The 24852-nt window shown below is 42.9% G+C and overlaps 1 protein-coding gene across 2 annotated transcripts in view; it reads left to right on the top strand.

Annotated features, from left to right (window-relative positions):
* ENDOV (endonuclease V) overlaps window positions 1-24852 on the top strand; it is a 95101-nt gene that overhangs the window by 50557 nt on the left and 19692 nt on the right. Inside the window, exon 7 of one of the 2 annotated variants that reach the window (XM_069064111.1) lies at window positions 432-2441. The exons of the other annotated variant lie outside the window; for it this stretch is intronic. Within the exon in view, the coding sequence (XP_068920212.1) occupies window positions 432-549 (118 nt within the window). The 3' untranslated portion in view covers window positions 550-2441. Of the gene's footprint in view, window positions 1-431; window positions 2442-24852 lie in introns of those variants that run through there. 2 annotated transcript variants of the gene reach the window in all.

Below are 24852 nucleotides of genomic sequence, written 5' to 3'. Positions count from 1 at the left end.
TGGTAATGAATGGTGTAAACTAAAAATAAACATAAAATTTAATTAAAAAAAGAAATAGTGACAAAGGCTGAATGATCATTTGTTGGGGGATATTGTAGGGGGAGATTCCTGTTCATGGAAGAATAAGACCAGATGACCTCTGAGGTTCCCTTCAACTCTGGTTCTGTGACTTTGCTACCCCATGTTGTGTCCATGCTACATGCCCCTCACTTCTCAGTCTAGTCTTGCACTGGTGCTGCCTGACATGGTCTCAGTGCTGAGTAGGGGTTGTCAGTGATATCTAGTTGTTGGCTGGCCTGGTAATGACCGAAACACCCAAGTTCATTTCACTTTCCATAAGCAGATTGAAAATGACTCCCTGGATGCCTCAGTATTTTGACTAGGGATTACTCTCAAATGTTCTTGTATTCTTTTCTGGCTCTTCTTTTCAGGGGTCATGAGAGGCTGAGGGAGAAGCGGACCCCAACTTTATCTCCTACAAGAGGCTTAGAAGAGTCTACAGAAGAGGAAAGACCTCCTGAAAATCCCAGCCCAGGATATCATTCATAGCTGTTTGACTTAGGGACAGGCCTCTGAGACCCTATCATTGTGAACCAAGTATGAAAGGAGAGTAGAACTGTCGTGTACACTGTGAAAACTCTGAACATCTCTCTCTGACAGATATGACTGAAGGAAAAGGCAGTTGTATAGGACCAAAACCTGGCTCCCAGGAAAAGTCTTACAAGAACTTAGTGCTTTGTGTGATTTCAGAACCTTGAAAAACCACAGTTGAACTTAGCCAACCATGATGGAAAGACCCTCTGCACAAGGCAGTGTGTATGGTCCCTGTGCTCACCAGGCACCGACACGACTTGGCGCAGGGCCTTTAAAATAGCCATGCCTCACAAGATATAACACAGGCAATCACTTGCAGTAGCAGCAATATTTACCATGGAAGGTAGGCTAGTTTCTCCTTAAAAGGTGTTGAAATGACCCTTGAGACTTGATTGACCAAGGAACTGAGGCTTGAAAACCATTGTCACTTCCTGGTGGTCTGAATACACAACGCCAACACTGGGGTGGGGATAGGGGAGCAGCACCCAACTAAATCCTTTCTCTATGATAGCCAAATATAAACCCCCTTTTAAAACTATTTATTAACTGTTGGATAACTGCAATCTACTAATTTCATTTTAATTCTGAACTGGAAGCCCCAGCCTGGACTGAATCAGGTCCAGGCTACAACACTACACTAACACCATCATGCCTGTGGTCACGCAGCCTTAGGAACACAAAGTCCATGTGTTCAGCAGAAGACAGATTTCAAGAAGGCAGAGAGCCAGTCTCTCTCTGGAAAACTTGTGAGGCTTTTTTTTTTCATTTAGAGACAAGAAATGGGACTCACTTTTAAAAGAAGAAATTCACATTAAAAAAAAAAATGACCCAACTCCTATCTTCCCATTGTTACCTCATAGAATGGATGACCCATGTCTTTCTTTTGCCCAGCTCTTTAACACATCATGCACCAGTCCCAATCCATTCCCCAAGTCTGACCAATCTCTGGCATCTCATAAACACATAGGGGGAGAGGAGGAGAGAGTTACCTAATCACCAGCTCTTGCTGGCTCTAACAGACTGAAAGAGGGTGCCGTGGGTGGGTGGGAAACACACAGAAGGAGCTGCACCTGCCAGCAATCTGCTCAGTGAATAAAGTGTCTTTGCTACCTGGGAATGGGTTTTTAGGCATTTGAGAGGCAGACAGGCTTGGCTGCCCTGGACAATGGATGGAACAGTTCCTGTTCTACTTAGAATATTAGGCCCAATATAACCCCTTGTTTTCTTCATTCATGACCACATGTATTCTCTTTTCTATTCTGTTTTCCCTACCTTGCTCTTTCTGGCCGATCACACAATCCCAGAGTTCTGGCTTCAGAACTCATTTCCACAGCACAAACCTGGCTTTGCTTTTGTAGTTTTGCCCAGTGCTTTCCTAGACGAGATAAGCACAAAAACTAATGACCTTCCCTGGTGTCTGAAATAGCTCTTGGGGTTGTTTTGTCACCCCAAGAGGCAGACTAGAAGAAATCACCCAAATGAAGAGTGTGAAAGTGGGATGTGGAAGCTGGTAAGACAGCCAGAGAAAAAGGGAAAACTCCCTTTGAGTAACATTGCCAGCAGCTGGTGCCTGTGCTAAGCAGCCTACCATTCTTCATGTTGACTGCCTAGGAGAGTGAGGAGTTCTGATCCCCAGAATCAACAGTGCCTGCCAGCCTGGAGCTACAGAGCTTTTGTTTTGTGCAATGGGATTTGCCTATACATCCTGCTCCCTGAAGAGCTAAAACTGTTCTGTTTCTCCCATATTCTTTCTAACTTCACATCCCAGATTTACTCTTAATGAACAACTCTTCTATATCAAGAAGTTTGTGAGTGTTTTATTAAATTTTTGTCTTTGATTCTTCATTCTAACCTCCCTGGAAATGAATGGTTTATGAGCTTCATTTAACAGATGGGGAAACTGAGAACCAGGTAGTCAGACTTGTCGGAGACGCCACATAGAATAGGTGTGGGATCTGGGGTTTTAATTCCCCTTCCAGTGTTCATCTTGTCATTTCTTTTCCATTTTAGATGAAGTTTAGTAATGGGAAGTGAGCTATTCTGTTGTCTTTAAAAATAGACTTTCCAGTGGACTGAAGAAGTGGGAAGAAATAGGAGAAAATGAAGAAGGGAAATTTTGTGTTTAGGAAATGCCACTTTCTCCTTTTCCCTAGATTTCTCAACTATTCTTTGTGAAGCCTCTTTATCAGATTGCAGGGTGTGGAAGATTGGGATGGAAAAAGTGTAATTTTGAAGGGAAGTTTGAACCTTTCTCCAAGAGTACTATGTCTTCTTCCATATTGAACATGTAGTGTTGCTTTCACACCCCTACTTGGCAACTGGAAAAATGGTCATGAAAAGCATATCTGTTACATGATTAGAAGTGTGTAGTCTCACAGATGGCCCTAAAGCTTCCACCTGATGAACAGGACAGAATAAGAGGAATTGGGCTTTCCCTTATAAAGTCTTTCCTTAGGCTTCAGGGGGCTTCTTTGTCTAGGGAAATCCTGCCCCACTGGAGGCAAGTGCCTCCTTGTGACTTGGATTCAGGTCAAGTCTCACATTGTAGCTTCTCATCCTGCCTGGCATCATGTCTTTCAAAACAACTGCAGTGATATTCTGCCTTTCTCTTGGTTGTATCCTCCCTTTCTCTGCTCTGTGCTTTCCCCACTATCCCCTCTTCTCCATTTTTCCTTTTCTCCTTCCACCATCTTTTGTTTCTCTCTCCTCACTTGCCCCTCCACCCTTCTCTATTTCTCCTTTCCTTTTCCTTTCTTCCCTCTAACTCTCTCCTTCCTCCTTCCTTCTCTTCCTGGGATACCATAAGTAATCATAATAGTTAATATTTGAATATAATTTTAGGTTTGAAAAATACTTTACATAAATGTAAAGGTCAGAAATGTCCCAAAACCTGAGGGGCCCTCAAGGTGATGTACTGCATTTTGCCAAATCAATTTTTCCTCCCAATCTTTATATAATTCAGATAATGAAACCACTCTACGTGTATAAGACTCACCAAGTTTGCCTCTCCCTGCCCAATTAATTTATCTAACATCCTTCCAGGCCCCCTAAGACTGTCCTTGTCTTCTGAGCCTTGCAAACCTCCAAGGGCAATCCCTGAGCAACTTCCTAGACCATAAGAGCCTTAGCCTGATCTCTTCCTATTGGATTTATCTTTCACTTCCTTTTCTACTTCAGGTGCTCTATGGGATTAGGTTTTTAACTAGTGACCTCCCATAATCCACAGCAGAGCAGAGAACATGAATCCCCAACCTCACCTTTGAACTCCTCTGATCCCCTCTTCCAGCTGAGCTCTGTGAAGTTATGGCAGTGTTAAGCTTGTGCTGTTTAGTTCCTAGCCTTGGAACACAGGGAGAAAAAAATAATCAGTTGCTAATGCCCCCTGCTAATACCCCATGTCCCTTCACTATTCCTGCCCCCAAATCCCTGACCAGCAGTGTCTCTGGATCTGCCCAGTTGAGACATGCTCAGCAATGATAGAGGAAGGGACTTCCAGATCACTTCAGATAGGAGGGCAGCCCTATTTCCTTAGCTTTGGGGGGGGGGGGGTGGTGAGGGAGTAGGTGGATAATAAGGCATTTAGGCAGTTGTTCCTATCTCTTATGCACCTTAGATTCCAGCCAGAACCAAAATGCAAAGTCTACTCAGGCCCTGGAACCTAGTAGAACTCCCACCACATTTTAGAGATCAGGAACAATCTGATCTCTGCCCTGGGTGTCCTGTCCCCAGGACCCTTCTTTGTCTGCAGTTTGACTGGGTTAAGAAATCCCATCTCATTCCTGGAGTGGAGTGGGAGGATACTGACAGGAAGAGAATAGTCTTCCCTTTACTACATTCCTTTTGGCCCCTGCATTGCTTCTCCCTACCCCAAATGAATAGCCCTATCCAGTGTAACAGACAGTGCTGTTACAGGTAAAGCAGTGGGCAGGAATAGTCAGAGGTAGGAGAATCACCCAACCTGTGTGCCAGGTACAGTGTGAAGTGCTGAGAATCCAAAGAGGAGTGAACCAGCCTCTGCCTTTGAGGAGTTTACAATCCAGCCCAGGGAGACAGGTTGCACAAAATAGATGCATCTCCCATGGTGAGCTCATCAGCTCCTACAATTTCAGTGATGACCTTTATGCAGATGATTGCCAGATCTACACATTCAACCTCTACCTCTCCTGAGTTCCAGTTCTTAATCACCAAATGACTTTCAGTTATTTCTAACTGAACGTCTCAGAGTTACAGCAGAGTCAACATGTCTAAGACACACCTCATTTTCTTTTACCCAAAACCCATGGCTCTTCTTAACTTGTTGCCTTTTTCTGTAGAAGACATCACCATTTAGGTGGAATGAGCACTGGACCTGGAGTCAAAAAGACCCAAGTTCAAATTCAGCCTTGGGCATTTACTACCTGTGTGACCTTGGGCATGTCACTTAACTTGTATCTGCCTCAGTTTCCTTATATGTAAAAATGGGGACAATAACACCTTTCTAACTGGATTGTGAGGATAAAATGATCTCTCTCTCCCTCTCCCTCAAAAATTTAAAGTCTAGCTGGTATTAATTACTCTTTGAATTCACTTTAACTGACTAAATAGCAATGTAATGATTATTTAATATGGTATGTGCAAACAAAGTCAAATTTGAATCAACCAATTTGTGTGCAGTCTATCAGCTTCATCAGATTAATTGCCATTGGCTCATTATACAGGTGAATAATTTCATTGCATTTGAATAAGAAATGCATAGAAGTGAAGCTACTCTTTTTGTGGAAGTTAAAAGTGCCATGATATATATTTCTCAACATTGTTTATTTTGATAAGTGCAATATAATAAACCAGTCTCCAGTTAAAATAATATAAGAATTATTGCAGGTACATGGCATATAGCCTGTTGGCCTAAGACATTGGGCAGTTACTCCCCCGAATTAGGCAAGTCATTTCATTTCTTGGGGCTGTTTCCTCATCTATAAAATAAAGGGGTTGGACTGGATGGCATCTAAGATCCCTTCTAACTTGAAATTGATGATTCGGTGCTCCTCCCTTGTTTAAGATTGGGAAGCAGGAGAGGTCAGTATGTTCTCCTCGCTCTATCCCTAGTTGTTCCTCTGGTAACAGATCCTTAAAATGTACCTCCCTGCCCTAAGAATGACCCTTTCTATCCTCTTTCCTAAGTAATGGGAAAGCAAGGTCTCTTTTTCTTAGGGGGCAGAATGAGTGAATTCAGGGGCAGTGCTACAGTGGTGGTTGGGAAGAAACCTTAGCAAGTGTTTTGAGATTCAAGTTCAGAGATGGGAATCTGGGCCTTGGAGGACTGGGTGTAGCAGTTATAACCTCCACTCATTAAAATAAACAAACAGAAAAACTCTGATGGGCATTATTAGAACAGACTGAAACTGCTGACTAGTCTCATCTTTGAGATCAGAAAAAGGTTTCATTCCCCTTCCCCTTTTCCTATCAGACATTTTCCGTATGATTTCTCTATTACTTTATCTAATTCCTGATTTGTTTCTACATAAAATTGTGTTGGATCATAATTTCTCTATGATTCATGTCTATATATTATTTTATTATTTATACAGGGGTTTTTCAGTGGAGGAAGCCAGTAAATAGCTTGTAATACAGAGATAAAGAGGCAGAGAGGACTAACCTTCCCTGTCTGAGGCAACAGAGAAATATTTTCTTCCCTGCTCCTCCTCCCAATTTCAGAATAATGCAAGTGAGAAAGAATATTATGGTATTTTGCTTATGAATAACTCTTAGAAGTATCTGAATATCGGAGATAAATGAATCAGGACCATTTACCTCAGGCTATAGAGTAAAAGTGTAAGCAATAGTTTCAGTGAAGTTTCCAGCCTCTGGGTTGAGGGGCGGAGATGTGGACTAAGGGAATTTCAGCATCTCTCCACATGCATGAACTCAATCGAGCACGAGAGCGCTCGCGCGCGCGCGCGCACACACACACACACACACACACACACACACACACACCCCTCCCACTGGGAATAGAAAGGTATGGTATGAAAAGAATGCCCACATCCTTGGAAAATCCCCCAGATTCCCAAGGTTGGGGGTGGGGTGGGAAGCTATTCCCTCAATCATTTATCAAGCACCTAGGATCTGCCAGGCCCTATGTTAAGCACTGGGGATATAAAGGAAGCAAAAGAAAATTCCTGCCCTCAAGGAGCTTGCAGTCTAAAAGAAGAGACAACAAACAGAATTGTACAGGCAAACTATATCCGGGATAAATAGGGAATAATTAAGAGAGGGAAGGTACTGGAGTTAAGAGGAGTTGAGAGGGGCGGCTGGGTGGTGCAGTGAATACAGTACTGATACAGTACTGTCCCCAGAGTCCGGAGGTGAGTTCAATTCCGGCCTCAGACACTTAAACAGAAAAACTAGTCATGTGACCTTAGGCAAGTCACTTAACCCCAATTGCCCTCCAAAAAAGCGGAGGAGGAGGAAGACTTCCTGTAGAAAATGGTGGGGAGTAAGGAACAATATGAAGGGATTAAAACTCTAAGCAGAGGATCTTATATTTGATCCTGGCGTTGGGATTTATTGAGTGGGGTGGGAGTGGGGGGACATGGCCAGACCCGATCTTTAAGAAATCACTTTAGGCTGAAAGGAGCATAGATTGGAGTGGGGAGACACTTAAGACTAGCCAGTCCACCAGGAGGGAGGTGGTGAGGGCTTTCCCTGGAATGATCCAAGTGTCAGAGTTGGATGAATTGAAAAAGGTTGTCCAGGTGAAATCAAGAAGCCTTGGCAGTAGCTTGGATGGGGCAGGGAGGTGGTGGTGTGTGGATGTGTCGTGTGTGTGGGGGGGGGGGGTAGGCTTTAGGAAGAAAGAAAATGAGGTCAGTTTCCGAGATAAGTGTAAGACATTCAGTTTGAGATTTCTGAAAGGAAGTTGGAGATGCTTCACAGCACCATCTGCTGTCTACGTTTGTTATATGAGAGGGTTCGGTGGGGGGAGGGGTAGTGGGGGCAATCAAGAAAGCTTATTTTAAAGAATAAATTTAAAAATTAATTTGAAAAAATAAAAATTACTTGTCCAGTATGGTTTGAAGTTATCTAGAGCTGAAATCAGGGGTTACTTTTAGTCTTCTCTCCTTCACTCCCTCTAGCACACTGGGAGATTAACAGGAATTTAGTCTAATTGGCTTATGTGCTGAGCAGGTGAAATCTTGACTTGCTGGAGGTTAAAGTGGGATAAAAAGGGAAGGAAGGGAGGAGGGGTTTGCCAAAGCAGGCATCTTCTAAAGCCGTCCTCTCCCTGATACCTAATTCATTCTCAGCATGGATATCCTGTGCCACCCCCAGAGAGAACCACTTGGCTAGTGAAGCATCAGAGCACTGTCTGTCCCATGGTCTCTTCAAGGCTTCCTGGAGCAGAGTGTCAGAGCCTGATCTCTCAGCTGGAAACCTGGTAATTAAAAGGAAAGAAAATTAATTGTTCCTCTAAGACCTAACCCTTCTTACAGAAGCCCTTTCAAGCTCAAGGTTTTTCCCGTCTAATATGCATTTATGTCCTGCGAAACTGTCTAGAAGGAGGAACTCCAAGCAAAATGAGTAGCACACCTTTTCCCCAGTCCTGCAGCCCTCCCATCTTAAAGCCTAACACCCACTCTGAATGGGTCTGTCAAGACCCCACTCACTAGAGCTGTGAGTATGCCCAAGTGCTATATCTTTGTACTTTCTCACAAAGTCTCTCTTTAAAAAGACTGTGATGATTTCTGTCCCCCAAAGACCACAGACTGTGTAGGCCCCTTGTTTGAAAAATCATCCTAGAGACACTTAATAATTCAAGTAAGATCAAAATAAATCTTCTCTGCCCTGGGCCTGTTTCTGTATCACTTCCCCCACTGTTGCTCATACTCTCCCCTCTGGACCTCAAGCTGCCCCACAGCTTCCTTCCTTCTTTCCTTCCTCCCTCCTTCCCTCCCTCCCTCCCTCTGTCCCTGACTCCCTCTCTTCTTTCCTTCCTTCCCTCCCTTAATCACCAGGAGGTAGGACTGGCTTAAATATGTTTAGGGGTAAATGTAAAACCCAGATAAGGTCAAGAGTTTGCCTTTGGTCATGTAGCCAGGACACAGCTGCTGTCAGATCAGTGAGATACACTTGTAGGCTGCTTGTGACACCTGGCGGACGCCTCACGTGACAATTGGGGCACTGCGGTAGTCAAGCAGCCTACACTGATTTACGTCCTTTCTTAACCCACGAAGGGGCTGGCTGAGTACCACTGTTATAAACCTGAGAGGATCTGTCATATCTGCTTTGTCCACCAGGAGGCACTATACTCAAACCGCAGCTGAGTGGTTTCATCAGTGTCTCTGGTAGGCTTGGGCATCCCTACCTCTATTGCTCTTACACAAGCCTCCTACCCTACCAAGCTGTAAGGCTCCACACAGTTTAAAAAGCCCCGTTAGCCACATTCTGCATTTTAGGCTAGCTTTTGAGACAAAATATGGTCCAGCACTATTTGGTAATTTTATTGGTGTAGGGAACTCTCAGTGAGGAAATCACCTCCACCAATGCAGATGGACAACCGTCTTCCAATTCGTAATCTCAGAGAATAGCCTGATGTGGACAAGGAAAAGTCAAGTGATTTGCCCAGGGTCACTCCATCAGTATTTGCCAGAGAAGAGGCTTGAACCTGGGTCATTTTGATTCTGTGGGCAGACTTTGTCATGTTGCCCTTTAGGATGATTGAAATAGGAAAATTACAGAAAAGTCTCTGGCTCTACCTCACCCTGCATCCGGATTCTCCCTTCTCTGAGTCTGGCCCCCTACATTTATAAGATTCAAGCAAACAGTTTATTGTACACATATGTTTGTTTTTTGTTTTTCATTTTTCAAATGCTTTATTAACTTCTGATTTACATTATTCATTTCCTCCAGATTTTGAGTTACAAATTTTCTCCCCGTTTTTCCCCTACCCACCGCCCCCAAATAGCAGTCCCACAGGATGTCCCCTCCTCCAATCTGCTCTCTCCCATATCTTCTCCCATACCCCCTTCGACGTTTCCAGTAGGGCATGGTGGATCTCTGCCCCAGTGCCTGTATATTTCATTTCCCAATTACATGTAAAATAGTATTAATAATAATAGTATATATATATATATATATATATATTTAATCATTTGATTTTAAAACTTTGAATTCCAGATTCATTCCCTTTCACCTTTGTCACCCACCCTTACTGGGAAGATAAGCAGTTCAGTATAGATTGTACATGTGTAGCTAATGCAAAATATTACATTAGTAGATATATTGTAAAAGACTGACTATATTTCCCTCCCTCCTATCCCACCTCCCACTTGTTCTGTTCTCTACTTTGATCCCATCCCTTGTCAAAAGTGGGTGCTTCCAACTTCCCTCCCCCCAGCCTGCCCTCCCTTCCATCATCTCCCCTCTAATCCCCTTCCCCGCTACTCTCCTGTAGGATGAGATACCCTATTTAGTGTGTATGTCATTCCTTCCCTGAGCCAAATTCAATGAGGATAAGGTTGATCCATTCCTTTTTGCCTTCCTATTCTTCCCCTCCATTGTAACCATTTTCCCATGCCTCTTCTGTATGAGATAGTTTACCCCATTCTGTCTCTCCCCATCTCCTCTCATTATATTCCTCTCTCACCTCTTAATTTCACTTTTTAAGTATCATCCCTTCCTATTAAATTGGTCCTGTGCCCTCTATCTATGTATACCTGTAAACATATATACACACATTCACATATGTATTATTACACCCATATACTCTCCTATATATATATGTATATATGTATATATTTATATTCTCTTCAACTATTTTCATACTGATAAAAGTTTCATCAGTTACAATTATTGTTTTTCCATGTAGGAATGTTAGTAGTTCAACCTTGATAAGTTCCTTATAATTTCTTTACCCTGTTTACCTTCTCATGCTTCTCTTGCTTCTTGTATCTGAATGTCAAATTTTCCATTCAACTGTTTTTTTCAGCAAGAATGCTTGAAAGTCCTCTATTCCACTGAATGACCATATTTTCCCCTGAAACATGATACTCAGTTTTGCTGGGTAGGTGATTCTTGGTTTTAATCCCAGCTCCTTTGACCTCCAGAATATCATATTCCAAGCCCTTTGATCCCTCAGTGTAGAAGCTGCCAGATCCTGAGTTATCCTGATTGTGTTTCCACAATATTGAAATTGTTTCTTCATGGCTGCTTGTAATCTTTTCTCCTTGATCTGGGAATTCTGGAACCTGGCTATAATATTCCTAAGAGTTTTCTTTTTGGGATCTTTTTCAGGAGGTGATTGGTGGATTCTTTCAACCTCTATTTTGCCCTCTGGTTATAAAACATCAGGGCAGTTTTCCTTGAGAATTTCTTGGAGGATGATTTCGAGGTTCTTTCTTTGATCATGGCTTTCAGGTAGTTCAAAAGTTTTTGAATTATCTCTCCTGGATCTATTTTCCAGGTCAGTGGTTTTTCCAGTGAGCTATTTCACACTGCCTTCTATTCTTTCATTTGTTTGGATCTGTTTAACAGCATCTTGATTTCTCATCAAGTCATTAGCTTCCATTTGCTCTAGTCTAATTCTGAAGGAATGATTCTCCTCAGTAAGCTTTTGAGATTCTTTTTTCATCTGGGAAATTCGGCTTTTTAAGGCATTCTTCTCCTCATTGCCTTTTTGAGCCTCTTTTGCCATTTGAGTTAGTCTATTTTTTAAGGTGGTATTTTCCTCAAACCGGCTGTTGACTCTCATTTTGTAATTTTCTTGCATCATTCTCATTTCTCTTCCCAATTTTTCCTCCACTTCTCTTATCTGCTTTTTTTAAGGTCCTCTATGGCCTGTAACTAGCTCATATTTTCCTTTGAAGCTTTTGGTGAAGGAGTTCTGACTTCACTGTTTTCAGTGAACAGGAGTTCCATGCTTTGATCCTTTTTGTCCCCAAAATAGGAGTCTAATGTTGGATTCTTCTGTTTGCTTTGCTTCCTTTGCCTGGTCATGTTGCCACTCAATTACTTGACTTTTGGGCTTTTTGCCACAGTATGACTCTGCTACTAGACAGGGGAGCTTCTTACCAAACACTGGGGTTTTCTCAGCTGCCAGAGGTATTAGTTGGGTGCCCTCTCTGAAGCCTCTACATGCTGGTCATACACCCCAGGACCTCCACCCTAGACTGCAATCCAGATCCAAGCAGGTTAAAGCAAGAGAGATTACCCCTCAGACTGGTCTCTTGGTCTGTCTACACTCTCAGGTCAGGAGCTAAAGCTGCCACGTGGCAGCCACTGTGCCACAGTCCTCTGAGGCTTCTCGCCCTGGAGGCAAAAGCTGACACATTCCCAACTTCCCAAAGTCCTCACTGCAGTGACCTCTCACTTTGTCCTTAGCATCTATGTGTTGATAATTCTGGATCGCCACAGCTGCTGGTGATCTGGAGTCCCTCCAGCTGGCGGTTGGTCAGGCCACCCTGGGGCTAAAACCTCGGGGCAGGGCTGGGCTCGGCACCTAGAGCTCTGTGCTGGTCGATTCCTGCTGGCCTACCGGGCTGTCCTCAGCAGGAGGTTAGCTTCTCTGTGTCATTTTGTGGGTTCTGTATCTCCAAAGTTTGTTCAGAGTCCCTTTTTACATGGATTGGAGGTGGTGAGAGACGGAGCTGCACAGAAGTCCTGTTTCTACTCCGCCATCTTGACTCCACCCCCCACATATGTTTGTTTTTTAAAGAGGAAAGAAATATAATGGGAGATTGGCCAATAAACTCAGTCCTTATGAGCCTATTCAGAGTGCTCAGTTCAGTCTCCACATGGACTTTGGAGCAGGAGCAGACACTCTGTAAGCCATTTCTGGTCCCTTAACTATGGCATAAAAGAAGGTGCTTTGATTATCTGCAGCTTTATAGCCAGTACTGGGGCGCATTTAAAAGCTACTAGTGGACCACAATGTGCCCCTTCTCTTGTTCTGACATTTTCTTGCCTGGCAATTCTGCAGTCAGAGAAAAGAGTCCACTGAGCTTTTTCTATCAGAGGCCCACCCACAAGCAGCCTGAGAGTATGGAGCTCAGAATCTGTTTTTTCATTTTAGGTTGAAGGAGATTGCAGGCAATGGCCTTGTGAATTCTGAAAGATCAGGAGAGCAAGTTACCAAGAGGTCGGGAAGTAGAGTCTTTGCCAGGTTTTGCAGCCAGTACAGCATCATTGCCTCAAGGAGCAAGGAGGCATCTTCAGGACCCAGCCCAGGGTAGCTGAGGCAAGGGCTTAAACAGAAGCAATATGCAGTGGGGTGTGAGCTTGGTGGGATCAGTAGTGCATAGAAAGTGAGTTAAATCTAAGCCCACTCTCCCTGTACTGTTACAGGGAAAAATGTGTCCCTGAAGTGTTGGGGTGAAATGCTTATACTTCTGTTCTTGCCAGATCTTTGAAGTAATAATAATAGTGATAATAAACATTTATATAGTGCTTACTATGTGCCAGGCACTCTGCCAAGCACTTTGCACTTATTATTTCACTTGAGCCTCATGATAACCCTGGGAGGTGGGTGGTAATATCATTATCATTTTATAGATGAGGAAGCTGAGGAAGGGATTAAGTGACTTACCCAGGGTCACACAGCTAGGAAGTGAATGAGACTAAATTTGAACTCAGGTCTTCCTAACTCCAGACCTGTTTTTCTATCCACTGAGTCACCTAGCTGCCTCATAAATACCTTTTTTATGAAAACTAATTGATGTTAGTTGGTTGAATAGAACCAGGGCAAGGGCAGTTAATCACACCAGAATGGGAAATCAAGGTGATAGCATTAAAAAAAGATACCCTAATATTTCACCTGTATTGGTAAAACCCTAAGGGATTGAAGTAACAAGACTTGTTCTGGAAGAGTAAGACCAGAGTACTCACTACAGAAATAATTACAGTGTTTCTGTGTGGATTGTATTTCAGTGATCTCTCAGCTCCTCCCAAACACCCTCTGATTGTCGGAAGGATATAAGTGGAAAGGGGTGTGTGTGTGTGTGTGTGTGTGTGTGTGTGTGTGTGTGTGTGCGTGCGTGCGCGCGCGTGCACATGTGTGCACATTGGACTGTAACCCCAGATGGGATAAAGGCCTCTCTTCCCATCTCCTGCTCGCTATTTCTCTTTGTTTTCTGAAAGCCAGACTGGTACTCTGGAATCCCTGTAAGCAATCCTTATAATTTCAGCAGCTTTCATCTCTTCCCTAGGTCTGAGAGAAGCCCACAGATCTCCCAGCAGTACTTGAGATCACCGCAGGTGAAGGCTAAAGACCATATCCCAAGAAATTCAATTCCCCAGACCTGCAGCTCACGTGACAATTAGGCAGCTTCAGCTCCCTATGCCGAATGGCTGACAGGGAGTCTCTCAAGGGCAAAAAAGGAATGAAAGGCAGAGAGGAAAAGACATATATATGTGCCCACACACAAAATCTCAACCTCTCCTGTCCACTCAAACAGTTTTGTTCCTGTTGGGAACAAATGCTTGGCACAGCCTTGTTTCTAAAGGCTTCATGATTCATTTTCCCAGTGGGACCCACCAATTGGACTCCTCCAATTTTTCACAAAGATGAAAAGCATTGCAGAGACCCACTATACTGGCCTTCCCCCAAATTCCATCAGTTCAACAAACATTCATTAAATACCTACTTTGTACATGATACTATTACGTAATTGGAATATAAAGACAAAAATGTCCTCATAGCTTGGGAGGGAATATAACATATAAATAAATAAATACAAAGTAATGTAACAAACCTCTAGGGCTACTCCCTCAATTTGCATTCACACTCAAGGTTTGGGGTTCCCAGAGGGTGGCCATTACTGCTCTTTTCTCAGAATTTTAAAGATAATTTTAATGGGTTGTGCTTCTAATACTATAGCTCCTGAGTCCCCACCACTGTGCTCCCTATTAACAATCAATCAGAAGGCTCAATTAGTTTTTATGAAAGGTATTTACTTAAAGACTAAGAACAGTTGTACAAAACATTTCTCCCAAATCCTGTGTGGGTTCTCTCACAAATGCACAGAGTTGGGGGGGGGGCGGGGTGGAGGATGGGAACAAATATTGGCTACAATGGTAGTGAAGCATACATGTAGAGAACAAATGTGGCAAAGGGATAACTCATAACTCCTGACTCTGGAAGTCCTTTCTCCCTTCAGAAACTTATGTAGCTCTCCTTAGTTATAGCCCTGGGCTGCCTCTGAGGCTCTGTGTCCTTATAGTCTATAGTGGGTACTTCTCTCCTCCATGATCTTCCTCTGAAGTTATCTATCCTTGGAATGTTTCTCTGTTCATGATTCAGATGATTCCTCTGCCATTAGCCAATGCCATGAAAGTGGATACTACCATGGTCACAGCTGCAGATATCCAGACCTTTCAAAACCCCCAAGGTCACTGCCTGGGCACTTCTATCTTAAAATACTTATTTGTCTATTATTAGGAAAAGATAAATACAAAGAGACAGAGACAGCCATGTGATCACAGCTGCCATGGCTGAGTGGGAGACAGGGTAGCTGCTCTTTCCCCATCCTGTTCTCAGGAGATAGCTCATTCATTGCCAAAAAGGAAAGAGACTAATGGAGGCGCAGGTCATGCCTTTTGTATAACTACTCTGTTTCATCTCGGTAATCCCTGAATCATCAGTTCTTGCAGCTCAGGAACCAAATGGAAGATGCTTTGTCATCACATAGTACAAACTCCTCAGTCACACACAGTCCCTAATACAATCCCACCTGGTGGATTAGCACCAGGCAGCAAATATCTGCTCATGCTCCATATATAACCCCCCAGGAAGGGTAAATTTGAGCAGGCTCAATGACTGTCACATATAAACAAATCATACAAAATAATTTCAAGAAGAAAGGATAGTTATCCTATATCTCTCATCCTCTTTTCAGTGGAACTCCTTGAAAAAGCCATCTATACTCAGTGATTCTATGTCCTGAACTGTTCTCTTTCCTCTAAATACTCTACAATCCCACTACTGACCTTCTCATCCAACCGAAACTGCTCTCTTCAAAATTAGCAATGATTTCTTAATAGCCAAATCTAACAGACATTGTCTCATCTCCTTCTGGATACTTTCTCTTTTGTTTCTTTGTGACAGTCCTCTCTTTTGCTTTTTCTCTTACCTGGATGATTGTTCCTTCTCAATCTCTTTTTCAAGATCTTTATCCATGGCACACCCACTAACCTTGTCTTGGGTTTACTTGGCTTTTCCCTCTTCATTCTCTCATTGCTATGTGACAATTGCTGGGGAAGTTCCTTAATCCCTGTCTGCCTCAGTTTCCTCATCAATAAAATGAGGTTAATAATAGCACCTATCTCCCAGAGTTGTTGTGAGGATCAAATAAGATAATATTTGCAAAGTGCCAATCATAGTGCCTGGCCCTTAATAGGCTCTATACAAATGTTAGTTATTATTATTATCATTATTAGTAGTAGAAATGATCTCACCAGCTCCCATGGGTTCAATTATAATATCAGTGCAGGTGATCCCCAAATCTATTTATTCAATACTATTTCTCTCCTGAGCTCCACTCCCATATGGTCAGCTGCCTATAAGACATTTTTAACTGTTTTTCTCATAGTCATCTCAAACTTTACATGCTCAAAACAGATCTTGTCATCTTACTCCTCAAAACCATTCGTCTTCTGAACTTCTCTATTACTGTTGAGGGTACCACCATCCTCCCACTCACCAAGTTTCACAACCAGGTGTCATCCTTGACTGCTCATTCTCATTCATCCAGTATATCCAATAAATTGCCAAATATTGTCATGTCTACCTTTACAACCTCTCTAATATATGCCCTTTTATTTCAGTCACCATCCTGGTTCATGCCCATATCACATCTCTTGAACTATTATTATCTTCTATTTGGTCTTCCTCTTCCTCCTCATGTCTTTCCCTGCTGCAGTCTATGCTCTGATTAGCTGCCAGAGTGATTTTTCTAAAGTACAGGTATGGTCATGTAACCCACTACACTCTTCCCCACCCCTGAAAAACTCCAGTGCCTCTCACCTATAGAATCAACTATAGAGTCCTCTCTGGCATTTAAAAATTCTTCACCATTGTGACTCCTTCCTACTTTTCTAATCTTTTTCTAGTTTATTCCTCTCTATTCATTCTATAATTCTACCATACTGGTCTTCTCACTGTTCCTCATACAGAATACTGCCTTTGTCTTGGCTGACTCCCTTGCCTGGAGTGCTCTACATCCTGACTTCTTCTAGAATCCATGGCTTCCTTCAAGAGGCAGCTCAAATGTCACTTTCTTCAGGCTTTTCTCAGATCAACCAGCTATTAGATCCTTCTTTAAGGCTGCCTTCCATCTATTCTCTATTTCTATGTATCAGTTTATGTGTATATTTTCTTCCCCTATTTAAGCATGTTGCTTAAGAGTAGGGAGCAGCTTTTGTCTTTTTACCTTTTATCCCCTATGCTCTAGGATATATATTCTTGTTGAAAAACAGAAATAATGCCTGAAGCTGGAGATCATGGGGAGAAGAATTTCCCTAAATTTATATATTTCTAGGCATAGGAAGACTTCATTCTCTTGTGGGTACAACTCCCTCTGCTTTCCTGGGGTTTGGGAGCATAGGATTTAGAACTTAGGGTAACTTTTTGTTGTTGATGAGTTGTTTCAGTTGTATGTGATTCTTTGTGACTCCATCTGTTTTTTTCTTGGCAAAGATATTGGAGTGGTTTGCTGTTTCCTTCTCCAGCTCATTTTACAGATGAAGAAACTGAGGCAAACAGGATTAACTGACTTGCCCAGGGTCACACAGCTAGTAAGTGTCTGAGACCAAATTTGAACTCAGGAAGAGGAGTCTTCCTGACTCCAGTCTGAATGATGAAGATTGCAGATCATCCATTGAGTCTCAGAGAGTAAAATTACTTGAGCAAAATCACAAAGTCATTAAATATTAAGGCTGGGACTTAGGTTCAGGTTTTCTGACTTTGAGTCAACCACCCTTTGAGTCAACCTATTGCCTCCCAAGGAAAAGGGAGCAAGTAATATATAGAAAATAGTATGAGTAGTATTGAAAACAACTGAGAGTGAGGGTACATTCTGTTATTTAGGCTAGCTTAAGCTGGGTAAGTTTTTCTCTAGCTCGATTACATGGGGCTGGGTTGGCTCTTAGATTCTTAGGTCCAATAAAGGGCAGGTAGATGGTAGGTGGATAGAGTGCCAGACATGGAATCAGGAAGACTCCTCTTCCTGAGTTCAAATCTTGCCTCAGACACTTGCTAGCTGTGTGACCCTGGGCAAGTCAGTTAACTGTGTTTGCCTCAGTTTCCTCATCTGTAAAATGAGCTCAAGAAGGAAATGACAGACCACTGCAGTATCTTTGCCAAACCCTGAATGGGTCATAAAGAAATGATGAAACAACAACAACGTCAAGGCCTGGTAGACCACTCTCATTCTGACCCTGCATGAGACTGCCACTGCCGGATTTAGAGTGTCCTCTCACTGTTCTGAGCGCTGCTACTTTCTCCCTGCTTCTACACTCTCCCAAGTGACTTAGCATTTCCAGACCTCAATTTCATCATCCCTGGCATTTGGGTGTTAGACGTGATGACCTCTGAGGATCTAGCGAGGTGATGTTTGTAAAGCTTTCCGCAGAGTGTCCGGCGCATAGAAGGCACTTATTCCCTCAGGATCCAGAGTGCCCAGGCGGGTGCTTCTTAGGATTATAGAGTTGGAGTTGGAAGGTACCTTAAAGACCATCTAGTTGAACCTTTCATTTTACAGATGAAGAAATTCAGGCACAGAGAGGCTAACTTGGTTAAGGTTGCATAACTAGTAAGTAGAAGAGTCAGGATTTGAACCCAGATCTTTAGACTCCAAATCCAGTGTTCTTTCTTCCAAAACACACTGATTAAGTGGATTAAGCTCCTTTGTTCATTTTGAAATCCTTACATGGCCACCTTGCCACTGATACATTTATAAAAAGGGAGGCCCCTTAAGAACCTGTACACATTCATGTCTACCCACAGTCCCAGACATTCTGTTTGTCAGCTAACATCTGCTTCATTCAGCCAAAATAGAATCCCAGAATAGGATAAACATATGCCCAGGAGACTGGCCATTGGACAGGGTGACCAAAGGCTCAGGGCTAAACTATGTCCTTTGCCCCAGCAAAGTGTGCATAGGTCAGTCCCTCCCCAGGATCTCCCAACGGAACCTTTTCCTGGGGAAACCATGATTCTACTTGTGCCAGACTCTTAAATCAGGGGATACTGCCGAGAGAGACAGACAAGGCAGCTGACTCTTCTTGTGTTATTACCTTCTCTAGGGGTATTTGCTCAGGTCTCTCCCTGGCCTGTGATTTCTTCTCCCTTCCTTCCCTGTAGACTCAAAGCCCATCATTGTCAGACTCTCCTGGGCAAACCTGGATACAAATTTTAAGGACTTATTAATTATTGGCAAATTCTGGCTGTGATTCTGACATAGAAATGAATAATGCTCATGGTAATTAAGAGAGGTACCATCAATGATGATGGAAGACTCATACCAGCCTATCCCAATTTCACCTCCCTTGGCTGAGAGGAAAAATTTATCTCATTTTGTTCCCAACACACAGGGCCAGCCTGTTCTCTCTGAGGAGCAGGGGAGATGGGGGACGTTGGTGGGGAGTGGGAGGGATGCAGCTGCCATGCCAAGGCTGATAAACAGAAGCTGCTGGTAATGTGATGGGGTGATGTTGTATCCACCAGAGGCCCACACATGCCAGTGATTAGGGTGACAAACAATCCTGGAGAGAAAAAAGACCCTCCCGGGAAAAGAGAGGCAGGGTACAAATCAGCGTCCAAGAAAGAAACTAGAAGGTGAGCTAGGTCAGTAACCAGCTTTTCCTGGGCAGATAGATCAGTGTCCAAGATCTGAGTCAGAAGTGGGAAGCCAGGACTTAGCAGTGCTTTCCCTCTGAGATTACTTCTAATTTACCCTGCAAGTGTCTTGTGTGTTCATAGTTTCACGTGTTGTTCCCCTTGAGAGCAGGATATATTTTTGCCTTTCCTTGTATCCAAGGTGCTCACTTAGCACAGTGCCTGGCTCACAGTAAGAGTTTAATTAAATGCTTGTCGACTAACTGTAAAGCAAGGCTGCATGGAAATCAGTAAACATCACACCGTGGACCTGCCTTCTCTGACATACCACCAGGTCATGAGAGAGCCACTTCGGGACCCTGCCACTGGGGGATGATGCTGGGGGAATAGACAAGAAGGGATGCCACCAGACTCAACCATGCTTATTGCTAGGGCTCACATGGGCTGGAATCATTGAATTTAGAGTTGTAAGGGACCTGAGTGATCATGTAATACAACCACTTCATTTTACAAATGAGGGCACAGAGGGCCCAAAGATGCAGATAAATCAAGCCTGGGTCTTCTGATTCCAAACCCACATCACTGCTGCCCCTCTCTACTCAAAGCTATAGATCCAGGTTTGGAGGAAGAGTTTCTGCCTCCTTGGTTTTGTCAGTCTTGCCCTAGTAAGACTGGTACCCTGCTACCATTAAGTCAGGGTAGAGAAGGGTAATCCTTTCCCCCTTACTGAAATCACATCTTAGCAACATCCAGAAGTTAGGGACTGTCTCCAAATAGCTCTCTCCATATCCCATCCTAGAACAGGGATGCATGCAGCTAGGTGGCACAATGTATAGAGGGCTGGACCTTGAATCAGGAAGACCTGAGTTCATGTCTAGCTTAGACACTAGCTAGGTGACCCTGAGCAAGTCATTTAACCTCTCTCTACCTCAGTTTATCAGATGTAAAATGGAGATTATAATATTGCTTACTTCTAAGGGTGATTGTGAGGATCAAATGAGATAATTTGTTAAGTGGTTTGCAAATCTTAAACTGTTATATAAATGCTGGATATAACTATTATTACTTATTATAAATGCTAAAATTCTGTGGTCCTGAATTATCGGATCTAGAACTAGAAGTGGCTTTAGTTGTCTAGTCTGTTTTACATATGAAGAAACTGAGATCCAGAGAAATTGAGTCAACAAAAGTAACTGCAAGTGGTAGAGTCTGGATTGCTTTTGCCTTTGTTGTCATTCAGTCATGTCCGACTCTTTATGACTATTTAGGGTTTTCTTGGCAAAGATACTGGAGTGGTTTGCCTTTTCCTTCTCCATCTCATTTTACAGATGTGGAAACTGAGGCGAACAGGGTTAAGTGACTTGCCTAGGGTCATACAGTAAATGTCGGAAACTAGATTTGAACTCAGAAAGGTGAGTCTTCCTGACTCTAAGTCCTATCCATTGTGCCAGCTAGCTGCACCTTTAAGTCTGGATTGATAGAATAATAAATTTTGAGCTGAATGGGACCTTATTTAGTCCAACCTCTTTATTTTTCAGAGGAGAAAAGCTGATACCCAGAACAGATAAATTATCTTCTTAAGTTTACATAGGTAGTAACAGGAAGAGCCAAGATTCAAAACCTTGATTCTCCAATTCCAAATTCTGTGCTCTTACACATCATATTGTCTTAGACATCTAAGACAAACAGATAGATGGATAGACAGACAGATAACTATAGATAGATAGAAAGATAGACATAGATAGATAGATATAGACATAGGTAAATAGGCACAGATATAGACATAGATAAATAGACATAGACAGACCTATATAGGCAGACAGACAAACATAGATAGAAAGACAGACAGATAGATTAGAGAGAGAGAGAGTTTACTCTATGCCAGGCATTGTGCTAAGTTTCTGGGGTATATCAATATTGAACAGGTAAGAGACCTCCAGATGGGAAAAACAACACAGAGATGAGCAGGAAATGTGGGGGATATTTCTGGAACTGTCCAGGCCCTGGTGTGGATGCCTGGGTCTGGGCAAGATAAGCCAAAATTTCACAGCCTAGTGTCCCAAGAGAGGATCCCAAGGTTCTGGTAGGGAAGAGGGGAATGTGAGGATATTGGTTGGAGGGCAAACAGCATGATGTGGAGATGGTTAGACAAGGGTTTCTTACCTTGATTAAGAGAGACCATTTGAGAAATGGATTCGTCTCATGAGCAACATAGCAGGCTGTCCCAATATGCGTATGAAGGGGTTGTTCCTGAGCCCTAAAAATAGAATAACAACACCCTACATTCCTCCAGGATCTTCTTGGGAGCTCTCTAGGAATTATTTCCAGGGAACTGAGTATTTCCCCAGGAAATGTTAAATTCATGGAACTGGAAACACTTGTTAGAGTTGAAAGTTGTTTTTTTTTTTCTTCATAGGTGGTAAAACTAAGACTTAAAGATATAAAGTATAGTCTGTGGCCCAGGACCCCACAAGGATTCTGTGTTTAGGACAAATTGCTCCAACTTACTCCACTCTAGGACAAATATGGTATCTTAAAACCAACCAACTAAGATAAACCCCAAAGATGTGTAGGGATCTCAGACAATCAATCATTCAATCAATTGATCACTAAGTACCTACTATGAGTCAAGCATTGTGTTGGGGACACAAAGGCAAAAATGAAACAGTCCTTAGCCTCAAGGAGCTTATATTCTAAAGGAGGAGACAACATGTACATATATAGTTATACGCATAACAGATACAAAGCAGCTTTGGAGGGGAAGGGAAGCAACCAGGAAAGACGTGTGTGAAAAGTAGGGCCTGAGCTGACTTGAAGGGACCCTCACAGACTAAGGTGAGGAGTGATCAGGTCATGCCAGGCCCAGAGGTGAAAGAACTGATGATTTGGGGAGATCCAGAGTCCCCCCTTTTATAAGGCACTCATTTCCAAGTTCAGTCTCTGAAGGACATTGCTGATAATGAGATTGAATCAACTCTCTCCTCTGTCTTGGTCATACCCCATTGAACGTTACAAGGAATTGAATCTAAGGTGGGGAAGCCCATTGTGCCTTGCACAGTTTTGGGTGGAATAAACTCATTCTTTAATCAGATTGCCCAAAACTGAGCAACTTAGAAGTAAATGGCATCAAGCTACATCCCCCAGTCCTTTATTAGAATAGGCCCACCTCATTATAATATTCATTCTCTCATTAATTGTTAACCAATCAGAGTTGATTGTCACCCTCAGGAACACTTACTCTTCCAAGGGCATATAAACTGCGAGCCTACTGCCATTAGTCCAATAGAGAGAATACCAAATGACCGTTCCTTGTAATAATAAAATACTAACATTATTAATAAAATGATCAATTACCCAGAAATTATGTCTCTCGACCTTTTTAAACATCACAGAGGACAGTCAGTGCAGAGGCCTATAGACAACAGGTGGCCCTATCCAGGAAGGTTAATTTGGCAATCCGAGTTCTTCACAACCTGTCCCCTGACCTTTCCAGTCTTATTATGTATTTATTACTCCTCTTCTCATACTCCAAAGTCCCCAAAAGGGATTAGGCTCTTGAGGTTGACTGGAAATCAACCCCTTACATCTTGTGAGAATGTCAGGGCTCTCACTGCTAGGATGTTGGAAATGAGATAGGGCATGAGAGCTGGGTCAACTCTCTGGAGAACAAGACCATTAGAGAAAGAATCCAGGGACTCAGGCTGCTGCTGCTCTTTGCAAATAATGCAAATCCTTGGTGTCACACTCAAATGGGGGCAGGAGATACTAAATGGGACATAAGGAGCTACTTGTATTAACTTAGACAAGTAGATTTCTCTCTCCAGGCCTCTATTCCCTCACCTATAAAATGAAGTTAATACAGATAACCTCCAAATTCCTTTCCAGCTCTAAATCCTATGAACACGCCTTGTTGTGCTCTGGGGGGGAGATCCACCCTGACTTTCAGTGGACTGGGAAAATGTCATCTGTGAATTTTAAAAAATCTGTAATAATAACTCCTTGTGTATTTATTGCATTTCTTTTAAAAAATCACTTCAACATCCACATTACATCTGCTTCTCAACAGCTTTTGTGGGGTAAGATGGAGATTCTTGTCTCCATTTTCCAGATAATGAAACTGAGGCCCATCTCCACAGTTCAGAATCCTTTTGAAGAAGGCTGCATCAAGCCTTCTTTCCCCTACCCCAAGGAGCTGGGAGACCTTCAGTTTCTCTAGACAGTGATCAATCTGTCTCCAGATAATTCCATTCTATCGCCAGCGGGGGACAATGTGATTAAGGCTCCATGATTAACTCTCCAGCCTCATTTCTGGGGCACAGAAGCTAGCAGCTTAGGGGATCCAACTGACATATAACGAGGTCTCCATGACAAATTGCTTAGGTATCAATTAGCTGTCTGGAGAAATGTCAGGTCGTATCTGTTTTGCCGGCAGGGAGTGGGTAGCCAATTAACCTGAAGTGGTTAATCGGATGAATGTCAGGAGCTAGTTTTTAAACTCTTGGCAGATTTATTAATGAGGGGAAATTGCATGCATAATGCTGTCCCCCTTATCCCCCAAATAATCTGTGCCAAGCAATAGTCAGCAATGGCATTTTCTTTCCTCCTTTGATTGACACTCAGCAGGCAGCGATCTTTTTATGCAGCAGCATAGTCTCCCCTCCTCCATCTCCCTACTCACCTCTACAAAGAGGATATTTAAAAACAAGCCTATTAGGTCAGACTTCCAGGCAGTCAGAGTAGAGTAGCCAGGGCCTCAGAACCCTCCCATTCCCTTCCTGGAAAAAGAATGCAAAGCATCCCTCCTGCTGCTCTTCGGGGTGTAGGAGAGGGAGGGGGAGAGTATGGTTATCAAAATCCAAACTAAAATAAAATGGCAGATGTTAATACATGAAGTGTGGCAAAATGGAAAGGTCACTAGATTGAGAGACAATGGAGGCAGATTAAAATCCCAACTATGTGACACATGAGTTGTGTGGCCTTAGACAAGTCTTTATTTCCCTTCTCTGGGCCTCAGCTGACCTCTGTAAATGAGAGTTGTATTCGATGACCTCTAAGTTTCCCAGTCACTGTAATATTTGGTGCTTCTGATCCACAGGTGCTAGGTTACAAGTTCAGTGCCAAAATGCTGGGGAGATGCACAGCATCACAGAGACTGTATTGTAGGATTTTGAATATTGAGGGACCTTGGAGATCACCTTGTCCTATGTCCTTATTTTGTAGAGGAGGAAATTAGTGACTTACCCAAAATCTCACTGAAAGTAAGAGCAGAATCAATCTCTTGCTCCAACTTCTGTGTTATTTCTATGTAGCACATTGCCTCACTGGTCAGTGTCCAGTAGAATTTTTTGAAAAATAGATTTTTACTGATTCTCTCTCTGTCTCGCTGTCTCTGTCTGTCTCTCTTTCTTCTTCTTCTTCTTCTTCTTCTTCTTCTTCTTCTTCTTCTTCTT

Source organism: Petaurus breviceps, unplaced genomic scaffold, assembly GCF_028583685.1.
Source record: "Petaurus breviceps papuanus isolate PSGF00001 unplaced genomic scaffold, PetGlider_PUasm1.0 90617, whole genome shotgun sequence".
Taxonomy (NCBI): domain Eukaryota; kingdom Metazoa; phylum Chordata; class Mammalia; order Diprotodontia; family Petauridae; genus Petaurus; species Petaurus breviceps.
The sequence above is the reverse complement of the archived record's forward strand: the minus strand, read 5'-3'. Positions and strand labels throughout refer to the sequence as shown.